At 41.7% G+C, this 11,545-nt stretch overlaps 1 protein-coding gene across 1 annotated transcript; it reads left to right on the forward strand.

Annotated features, from left to right (window-relative positions):
- The first annotated feature begins 4,552 nt into the window (after positions 1–4,552).
- Positions 4,553–11,174, forward strand: mat2ab (methionine adenosyltransferase 2Ab). The gene is made up of 9 exons (XM_029280552.2): positions 4,553–4,795; positions 5,908–5,985; positions 6,955–7,077; positions 7,166–7,278; positions 7,370–7,513; positions 7,599–7,817; positions 7,906–8,088; positions 8,214–8,347; positions 8,936–11,174. The coding sequence occupies exons 1-9, from the start codon at positions 4,705–4,707 to the stop codon at positions 9,036–9,038; spliced, it is 1,188 nt and encodes a 395-aa protein (XP_029136385.2). The 5' UTR covers positions 4,553–4,704; the 3' UTR covers positions 9,039–11,174.
- The last annotated feature ends 371 nt before the right edge of the window (positions 11,175–11,545 follow it).

Raw genomic sequence — 11,545 nt, forward strand, 5'->3', positions numbered from 1 at the left:
ACAAATTAAACAACAGAGACAAGATGATTCTCAGTAAAAACAATAGCACACTGTGATAAAGTGGTTTGAGATCATTGTCTTTAATTTTTCCGACAGAAACATTATTTTGCACCAGTGATTTTATAATTGTATCACACGAGTCACGCTATGAAATATTGCAGTAACGATATCTTGTCGCTCATGTACTATAAAGGTCTTCAATAACAGAACTGCACATGCATTATAACTAATCATGTAATAGAGTTGAACATCAATGAATGCCTATCAGTACTCCAATGAACGCGTGCTCATCCTGCTCCATGTGACGCACTTTTATTGTTACAGCTGTACGTTTCTGGCCTTTTTTGATTTTCTGACTGACTGTGGTTAAACAATCAGAACAACACATCCTGCAGACGGCAACAGCAGGTGCATCTTGCATCATGCTTTTTGCCCTCTGAAAAGAAAGTGTCCTTTCAGCAGATTCATGGTGACACACGACTGTACCCACTGATGCAACACCGGTCAGGGATTGAGTAGTTTGGCTGTGTGACACCAAAACACCACAGGTTCAACTGTAACACCATTAAATGAACCGACTCTACCAATAAAAGCTGACGAAACGGATGACCCTGTGATTTCAGAGGTGGCAGCTTGTCTTCTTTTTTTTGGGCTTGATTTGCCATGAAAGTGATTAATGAACGGTCTAATTTTGAATCTTTGTGGATCCAACAAACAGGAAACAGGAACCATTATGTGTTTGTGCTGAAGGCTCTTTAATCTGTGACTTTTTGTAACCACTGTGTGTAAAATAACCCTCATTGATACATACCACAGAATATTTATGTTATTCTTTATCAAACAAAAGTGGCCATTTTCCATCAATATATTAATGAAACACATATTTTAGTAGACAGGAGTCATTTAACTTAAGCGCCCCTTGATAACAACTAAACTAACATGAATATTAATCAGGTTAACCGCTGATGTGTTTGACCATTTCTTTTGCTTTATACTTTTCATTGTTTGTAAATGTCACTTTTTTCTCTGTCTGCTTGTTTGTAGGTTCATTTTGAGTCTTTTTTTTACATTTTTGAAACTAAAATCATCAATTCAGACTTAAATCCATCTTTCATACATACAGGGGGGCTGTGAGGGGGTAAAAAGTGAGGACATCTCGAAGGACCCGAGCCTGAGATGGGCCCAAAAACCCAAAGGCATAGGCTGTTCATGATACTGGACCAAGTCTCAGTGAAGTCACCCATTGGTTACTTAAGGTGGCTTTTGGAGCTTGCTGATGACGGTCACCATGCTGGAAGTCTCAGCCTAACTTTCAGTCAGCCTAATGACAGGCTGAGAGCTGGAGCTGAGGCGGGTCTTAAGCCTCCTGACAAACATCTACACTACGCCCGCCTATCAGTCGAGTCAGCCACGCACCTTATTATGAATAACTCTAATCCTTCATGAAATCCAAACGGGTCAGTTAATTAAAAAAAAAATGTCACCCCCCCTTACAGTGTGCACAGAGAAAGACACGAGCAAATCAGACCATATGTGTTTTTTGTACCAGGCTGTAAACTTGTACATTTCTGCTGTAAAAACTTCTTCTTCTTTTTTTTTAATGGGGTGTGTATGTGACTTCCAAGGAACTGCAGGTTCTTGCACTTCCACATTGGCTTCATTTTTCAACACAGGAGGTTGCTGCTTGTCCAAAACACATGAAAACGGAGGGTGATTCATTGTCATCTTGGTCGTATTTGAACCCAGGTCGACCGCTCAGACCACGCTTGTATAGCACTTTTCTAGTCTTCTGACTACTCAAAGCGCTTTTACACTGCAGGTCAAGAGTCCATCAGAAGTAACTCATTCCATTCATACATTCATTTGCTGCTGAGGAAGCAGCCGGAGCAACTTGGGGTTAAGTGTCTTGCTCGAGGACACATCGGACATGTTGCTGCAGGAGCTGGGGATCGAACCCTCGACCTTTGGGTTAAGGGAGAATTGCCTCTTCCAATTTAGCCACAGCTGCCCCCTGAGCTTTAGGCCACTGGGCTACTGATGTCCCACAACTTTTGATCAATGAAGACATTTAAAAATGAGCAGCATTTACTGTTAAATGCTTAATATGTGATTTTTCACACTTAAATATAAAATAACTCTGTGAGTCATGACTGTCTACAATGGGTGTAACACCCGAATCTTCCTAATCTGGAGCACATTGCAAACACATCTTTGTGCATGTGCTCAGCCTCTTAAATAAAATGCTTTGTCACCGTGACAAGGCTTCTGCTCAAGTTGAAAGTTTACTCTGAAATGTGTTGATTAATAAGATGTCAAAACTTTACCATTATGTCCCTCTTCAAAACCTGCTCCACTGTCTGGATGAACATTTGCTTTAATGTTAGTTTAACTTAATATGCTGCTCTTACATCCAGGGCTTTGGTAATCTAAAATAAATAAACGTTGGAGCTCAAACCATGTTTAATCAGCTCCTCTGTAGACAAGAATCAAACCCATCAGATGCACAAAGGTACAACATGTCCACATTCAGGTCTTCAGATTATATTACACAGCAGAGCCTGAGGCCTGAGAGGGACAAGAGAGCCCTTTGAGTCGAGTTTAATCAAATAATATTGAGCTTTAATGTCAGTAGTCTCTGCTTCTCTCGCAGACATCCAGCGTTCATTTAGTTGCAAATGTATTTTCAGGTTAACGTGGCTGTTGAACCAGGACGGTGCACGCTCTGATGCTCTTATGATAGCTGAAATGAAGGTAACTTCAGATTAATTACACCCATGTTGGTTTATACCACACCCTAATTATGGTTTCTGGTAAACGTTATCTGTTGCCTGGCTCACTTCAGGCCTAAATGATCAAATAAGTCAAATACAAAGACTGCAGAAGACTTAAACAAGTCTTCATAAAAATAAAAAATAAAATAACCTTAGGAAAAGTCCCTGTGTTTGCACAACGCTTTATTTAAACTAAATTAAAATACAACATGACTTAAAGGAGGGAGATAGTCAGCCTGAGGATCTTCAAATATTAGTTTTCCTTCAGGCTAATTCTTCAGATCTACACAAGACAAGACAAGACAAGATACGACAAGACAGGATCAGATACTTTATTGCTTCCCCATTGGAGAAAATGCAGCAGCTCAAGCTTATGGACACATGCAATCAATGTATGTAAAAATGAAAGGGAAAATGACAATATTTACATTAAAAAACATAATAATTATAAGAAGAATAGGGTACATAAATGTACAGCTTTACTTGTGGGAAGAAAAAAGTTTTCTGAAGTTGTTAAAACACACTAATTGATCACGGTCATGGTTTTATGCCCATGGGCGTCTTTGTCAGTCCTCCAAACCTCATGAGAGGAAGAAGTTGAAGTTCAGGGTCCATGTTAAATTTAAGGTTTTTAAAGTTTGTATTGGAGTCATGATTTGGGTATGTATAAAACATTAATTTTAACAAGGATGAGGGGAAAATACAATAAAAGTGGTTTACTGGCACAGAAGCCCTAATAAGCATTAATTTATAAATTTGAATCAACTTGGTTTTTCCATGATGACAAATGAAATTGTTTTCTCGCAATCTGGATTTTAGTATCTTGTTATTTTGGGATAACGCAGATTTCTTTTCTCAAGATATCAAGAGCATATGACTTGGTGCACGGAATAACAAACATCCTTATCCTGAGATAAAGAGATAAATAAAGAGTTCAAGATTACAAACGAACAAAGTCGTTACCAGAGGGAAATTTGGTAAAAATACAATTCTCGAGACCTCAAGAATTTATCTAGTTACTGTATACAGAAAGAAAAGTTATTATAATCCAGAGATGAAGTCAATTAATAAATTGAGATCTTGAAAAAGACAAGATAAAATAATCCTTTATTTGTCCCACAACGGGGAAATTTACATTGTTACAGCAGCAAAGAGCAAAGACTGCAAACAAAAAGTGAACACAGTACAATTTAAATAAAAAAAGAAAAATTAAGAATGTACAAAAAAATAGATACTAAAAAAACTGATTTTAAAAAATGAAAAATGAAAAAAAAGATCAGCTGAGCTGCAGTTTTGACAGAAATGTAGTCAGGAAAAACAAGGTGCTGTTTATTATGGGGAAGTTTAGCAGGCCTAAAATAAAATGTAGGATTGTATGTCCTCCTAGGGCTTCCGTAGTTCTGGTGAAATGATGACGATGGTGATTAAAACTCAGACTTTTAAATTTGATCCAGCAACTTTATGAATCACTTCTGATCTGTTATTCTTATCGCACCTACAATGTGACACCGACACACGCGCACTTTGGGAGTGATGAGGTCATTTAAGGTTAAAGGTAAAAAAAATAAAAAATAAAAAATAAAAGGGTGCTGATGAGACTTAAGCTGTTTTCCACGGTAACACTTTCACAACACATGGTCGCTGTCCGGTTGCCAATCTGCGGAGCATTCCTGGGTTACAGTCAGTACAGCTCCACACCCCCTTTTGATTGGCTGAACGGTATGGTCCGCCTCCCGGTGACGTCACGGCGGCTGACTTCACAGGATAAATAGAGGAGCTCTGCGCCATGAGGCTTAGGGATCAATACACCGAGAGGCAGGAGCAGAGAAACACCGAGGCACTGTGAGAAGAACAACACAACCAGCCTGTTATTATTAACCACAGTAACAAGTTTCAACAGGTCATACCAGCAGCAGCAGCAGCAGCAGCAGCGATGAACGGACAGATTAACGGGTTTCATAACTCCCTCATTGAAGAGGACTGCTTCTTGTTCACGTCTGAGTCGGTCGGAGAAGGACACCCCGGTGAGACACACCATCATTCCTCCAGCTTCTCTCCTTATTCAACCTCTTTGTTTTTAAATGTGGCGGTGCTGACTTTAAACTGAATTAATCCTGCGTTTCGCTCTAATATCTGTTACAAACTGGAGCAGATATGACAGAAATTTCAGCGTGACGGCCTCTTCCGCCAGGCCGGTGTTATAACGAATTGTGCTACCCTTCAAAATGTGCTTCCATGCGGCTCTTTGCCGTTTATATGCGTCAATTACGGTTTTATTATGAAGTATTCAAACATGCTTCCCGTGTCTTTTAAATGCCAATTAGCTGCGAAGTGGTGTTTAAAACTGATGAGCATTGTTTGCTAGTAGTTTATTGTCCATCCACATACGCTTCCCCTGAAATCTTCAATTGTAGAGTATCTACACGTGATCCTCACACTGACAGTGACTCATGTAGTTGGTACTAAAATAATATTGTGTTTTGTTCGGATAGCATTATTTAATAGGGGATACAGATGACGGTTGGTATCGTTTCGCGCTTTGTTGGCATTTTTCTACAAGGCAGCAAATGTCGACATAACACCCCCCTTTATTTCATCAGCACACGCCGCTAGCTAACGTTAGCCAGCTAATCTTTGCTGAAGAGAGGAGGCTGTCGCGTAAACCTGACGTTATATAACGGTATGGCAGTCGGTGCAGAGGTTGTGGGAACACAAACTGTTTATGTTACTTTATGATTTGTAGTCTCTAAATATCTAATAACGTTAACCTGATTCAGTGGCAGCTCGTCGGGGACTATTTCCTGAAGCACGCTGTGACCCTAATGTCACCACTTCTCCATATCGACATTGTTGTTTAACTAAATGCTGTGTTGATGTTTTAACGTAACGTTTAGGGGGTTATCACCCCTCAGGTTATCACTCCTCAGGTTATCACCCCTCAGGTTATCACTCCTGTCTTCCGGTCGCCGGTTAGTTTGGCGCGCTCCGTTTCTCCCCACATGTGCACATGCTGCTGAAATGGCGACTAAATGAAAGCCACTCCCACCAAGCAGGATCCGAGCTGCTGCTGAAAACGTGCCTCAGTTTACATGTTGTGGATGTCTGTGTTCAATCTCTACGTTTTTTTATTTCTCAGACAAAATCTGCGACCAGATCAGTGATGCGGTTCTGGACGCTCATCTCAAGCAGGACCCGGATGCTAAAGTAGCTTGTGGTAAGAAACATAAATACTGTTTCCCTGTTTTGTTAATGGATCTTAATAATTGATTAAATATTGAGTTAGAGTGATTTTCTTCATGTCAACATTGTTATTGATTGATTCTATGCTACAGAAGGAGGATGGCACTTTTATTATATTATTTTATTTATAGATCTTTGAGGGACAACATCATGTCATCACAGCATTAATTAAAAGAACCAGAAGACTGATAAATTAAAACCTGCTTAAATAACCAAACTGGGCTTTTCTAAGATAATTGTGTACTAAAAAGTCACTGAAATTATCAAGCAAGCTATAAAAAAAATACAATAAACAAAACTTGTTAACCCTCAACGTCCCTCAATTTTTATATATCAAAATCTGCCATGAAAACCAGAAATATTTCCATAATAATATTAGATCACTGGTATATGTTGAGTTAAATTTGAGACATAATTGGCTGTTATTGTTTTTGTATCCTACAATTTGGCCCCCTGGCAGTGAGAATTAAATGAATGTGGCCCCTTGCTGTGACCAAAGTTGCCCATCCCTGGTGTAAGCCTTATTGATAAGAATATTCTGGTAGTGCAGTGGTCTGTCCCTGATTTCCAACTCTGTCCACTGTCCTATCTCTTCATTCAAGGCACGAAAAGCCCAAAAATAAATCTTTAAAACATCTGGTTTATTTAACAAAAAAAAAGAATATTCTGGTGGGGTTACAGTCCGGTTCTGAAGGTATGTAGGATCCTTCTTCTGATCTGAAGTAACAGGAAAAGCAGCCGTGTCAGCACTGCCATTAATTTGAACTATTAGCCCCCTCCAAAATCAATACTCTGACAAAAACCTGCCACGCTTTGAGCACGACCAGAACATGTGTAGGAGGGTTGTAGAGCAGCGAGGGCACAGTGGGCTGACATCATGGTAGAATTCTGCCTAGCGACAGAGTGGAAGTCAATTTTCTTGCGTCTTTCTTTCTTTGTGCAGAGACTGTCGCCAAGACTGGGATGATCCTCCTGGCCGGTGAGGTGACATCACGTGCCACAGTGGACTACCAGAAAGTTGTCCGCGAAACAATCCGCCAAATTGGATACGATGACTCCTGCAAAGGTGCAGCGATGTTTTTCTGCCTCGTTATGTTTTCTTTTATGGTTTTCTATGAATTCTGTCTTGATCTGCTGTCATGTCTCCTGCACAGGCTTCGACTACAAGACCTGTAATGTTCTTGTTGCCTTGGAGCAGCAGTCTCCTGACATCGCTCAAGGTGTTCACATTGACCGTAATGAGGAGGACATCGGCGCAGGGGACCAGGTTAGTAGTTCAAGAAGCTTTAAAGACCATCAGAACATGCAGTGCAAACACAAATGTTGATGTTAACTACTGAACTCCTCCTACCCTGCAGGGCTTGATGTTTGGATACGCCACAGACGAGACCGAGGAGTGCATGCCTCTCACCATCGTCCTCGCTCACAAGCTGAACGCCAAGATGGCTGAACTGCGTCGCAACGGCACCCTGCCATGGCTCCGACCGGACTCGAAGACGCAGGTAGAGCTGTCACGCTTGCATTTACAAACGGCTGTGAAATATTTTGTTTGCTTGAAGCTCTCCTTAATGTTTACTTTTATCACAGGTGACCGTCCAGTACCGTCAGGACCGCGGCGCCATGCTTCCTGTGCGCGTGCACACAATTGTTGTCTCTGTGCAGCACGATGAGGAAATCTGCCTGGAGGAGATGAGAGACGCCCTGAAGGAGAAAGTCATCAAGGCGGTGGTTCCCTGCATCTACTTGGATGATGATACCGTCTACCATCTGCAGCCAAGCGGACGTTTTGTTATCGGGGGCCCTCAGGTAATTCACGACGTGAGACAGAAGAAGACGCCGTTAAGCCGGTTAGGTGTTACCTGTGTAACCTGTTGATCCACATTTGTCCTCGCAGGGTGATGCTGGTCTGACTGGACGTAAAATCATTGTCGACACCTATGGAGGCTGGGGAGCCCACGGCGGTGGCGCCTTCTCGGGGAAAGATTACACAAAGGTGGACCGCTCGGCTGCTTATGCTGCACGCTGGGTGGCCAAGTCTCTGGTGAAGGCCGAGCTGTGCAGGAGGGTTCTGGTCCAGGTGAATAAAAGAATCCACATGTCTTGATTCTACTGAGCACGGCGGCAAGGGCTTTTTTTTTTTTTTTTTTTTTTTTTCCCATACACAAATGCTTCAAATATGTGCGTCTGTATGTGCTGTGTTAGGTGTCTTATGCTATCGGAGTCGCCCATCCCCTCTCCATTTCTATCTTCCATTACGGGACCTCCAACAAGAGTGAGAGAGAGCTGCTTGATATTGTGAAGAGGAACTTTGATCTGCGCCCCGGAGTCATTGTCAGGTAAAGTATAACAACTGAAGCCGCCTGCTACTCAGACTGCAGCTCCTGGCAACCTGCTTTTTTTTTGTTTGTTTGTTTGTTTCTTGTGCCTTAATTTTGTCTAATGTAATTGCCCAGGATTTCAATTTACGTTTGTTAGCATCGCTAAACTCTGACCCAAAACTAATTTTCATTTTCTGCTGCTATTTTGTTTGGCAGCAATTAAAAGCTGGGGATTTGCCACATCTATTTGTACTTCATGGTAGTGTGAATAGTTGCACATTCAGGCATTATTTGGGTCAAAAGGCACATTTATTAGCGACATAAAGCCTTTTTAGCTCGGTTAGATAAGTCATCTTTTAAAGATGGGATGAGTGTGGTTTCCATCTGCAAGCTGCAGCGACAAACTGCTCAGGGATGAGTCTGGTTGGTAAGTGTCGAAACATCCCATGACCCCCCCCTCTCTGCACAAGCTGGTCTTACAACTTACAACCCTCATGGATTTTTTTTTTCCTCCTGCTGGCATATGAGTGTGTGTGTGGAAGCATGACTGTGTATTTGAAGTGGATTGATGTGACTGCTGCTGAATATGTCGATTATGTATTCCAGGGAGCTGGATCTGAAGAAGCCCTTGTATCAGAGGACCGCAGCCTATGGCCACTTTGGCCGAGACGCCTTCCCATGGGAGGTGCCCAAAAAACTTAAGTACTAAACCTGTTAAGCTTTTCCCCCCAGGCCTGTTGGTGTATACTACAGAGAAGCCTCCAAGGTCCCGGGGGTGAAATGCGCTCATCTCTCATTATGGCATCTTTTTAACACATGACTCCCTTCCTCACTCCAACTCCCTCCTTTTGTCTTGTTGCTGTTTTTCTGCCGGTGACGGTGTCACGCTGGGTCATAAGAGGAGAGCCTCAGATACTTGACGTTGAAAGAATTTGGATGGGTGCGATGAACTCGTGCACCGTAGTACTTAATGTTCTCCCACGTCTCGAGGTTCCCCTGTTGTCGTGATAGACCCACAGTAGTTTGCGTTCACTTGGACTCCTTTCAGCATTCCTCACCCGTCAGTCTTCTATTCAGTGTCATGGCGGTAGCATATTAGGCCGTATGCGATACCCCTCTTAATTTACTGGTGCTACTGATGTCTGCTCAACACACACAACTTTTCAAATCTATTAAAGGCTTTATATGTGATTTTAAAAGATCTTGAATATAATATAAATCAAGTATATCCTCTAAAAATAACTGAGTCATGACTGTCTACAATGGGTGTAACACCCGAGTCCCACTGTCTGTGATGTTTTCAGAATCCTATCTTCAGTTTGTTTACATCGCCGGGATGGCCGGCTGACTCCTCCCCTCGTGTATAAAAGTTGTTTAATTGAGGGACTAGAGAAAAGAAGAATAACATACTGTACTCACTGCTTAACTGTGTTTCTAGATCACGCTCATTTCAGGTAAATTTACATGCAGTGTGAAGATACGAGCATAATAAAGATCGCTAGCATTAGCATGCTAACACAACAATGCAGCGCGAGTTGTTTTGGTTTCATGCTGGTGCTCAAGGGCGACATCTGCTGGATCAAAAAATCACATATAAAGCCTTTAAATGAGCTTAATTAGACCGTCTGAGGGTCCTATGATCTGACACGTTCTAGACAACTTGGTTCTAAACATTCCTCCTTCGTCCCGTCTGTTACGACTTTTCACTGACCTCGTGTTTATTTCCTTTTCGTCGGCTTTATTCCCCTCGTCTTCGTGGAGGATGCTAGAATGGCACAATTAAAAAAAAATTCAAGGGTTGTTGCTGTTTTCACACATGCAAAATCAAATGCTATGCATTGCAGGCTAAGGGGTCGAGCCAAATCCTAACTCAAGCTCTCAAATGAGCGTGACGCCTCAGACGCCCCCTACAGACCTTTGCTGTTTTCTGACGTAATACAGAAAAGTCAGAAGCTGCTATGTCACTGCTCTGGTCTGCAGAGGTGTTGGTAATACTTGATAGTGATGAAAAATTGGATTGTTTATGCATTGAAATTCTATTTTAAATGTAGTTTCACTTGCTTTTTTTTAATGGTTTGAAGTGACTAAAGGCCCTTGTGCTCCTTGAGTGTATTGATGGCAGGTGTAGCTACAGAGAAACCTGGTGCCCATCTTTGGCCTTAATGGAGCGGCGTGTTCTTTGCCACAATCGTCTTATTGGCTAGGACTCAAATCCTCAACACTATATTTATTTGTTCTCTGAAACCGGGCGTGGATACAGAGTAGCCAAGGTTTCAGAAGGCAGCTTTAAACACACATGGATACTGAATCTTGAATCCCTTTTTTATTTTTTTGACTTGATCGTTTTTCAGTGTTTGGCTGGAGGCTCCAAAGTGTTGTACAGAAAAGCTTTGGTCTGCCTCCGCTGCCTACTGTTAATGATGATTTTACAACCTATTTTTATTTTTGGGACTGTAGATCTTTTAAGAGGTGGGCTAGTGTTGAAGTTCCGTTTAAAATGTCCGGTACAATTCTTAGCGGTACCTATCCTCTTTAGTGGGACGGCCATATTTGGTTGGTGTAGTACAGAGAAACCAGCCTTGTTTACACGGCCGTCCCACTGTCGGGATAGCGTCTCAAAGCTTTGAATTTATTCCCTTTGACCACTCGGAGGTCAATCCTGTTGGCTACAGTAAGTGTAAGAGTGCCTTTTCTATTTCCTCTACTCCCCCCACTTGCTTTCTTCCCCTCCTGCCAACATGCATTCAAATACAGAAGGAACAAGTAGCTGACAAATGTAATGCTTCATGTCTGGTCTGGGTAGTTTCCTTATGCTGTGTAATAAACGACTACTCCTTTCAAATTACTGCTGTTGTGGCCTTTGTTTATTTTAAGAAACATGAAGATAAATGTTAACATGGTACAATGTGGAAGGAGATTTACAAAGTTTTCAATGTTTGATCCCACTTGTGTTGATCATCACTATTTGAAAGACTTGATGGTATCAAAGTACTGTAGCTTTAAAACTCAATATGTTCAGTCATGATTTTTAACCCAACGCTGCGGGAGAAGAGATCTTTCTGAACGGTACAAATGAGTTGGTATAAGAACGTTACTGCAAACTACACCTGCGGATGCTCTTAAAATCCGACGTCAAGACGGCCGTTACATTTTTATTAACGTCTTTAAAGGAAAGTTCTCACTCCAAAATGTAGCCTAGTACATGTTTGTCTCTCC

This window comes from Labrus bergylta, chromosome 2 (genome assembly GCF_963930695.1).
Source record: "Labrus bergylta chromosome 2, fLabBer1.1, whole genome shotgun sequence".
Classification (NCBI taxonomy): Eukaryota; Metazoa; Chordata; class Actinopteri; order Labriformes; family Labridae; genus Labrus; species Labrus bergylta.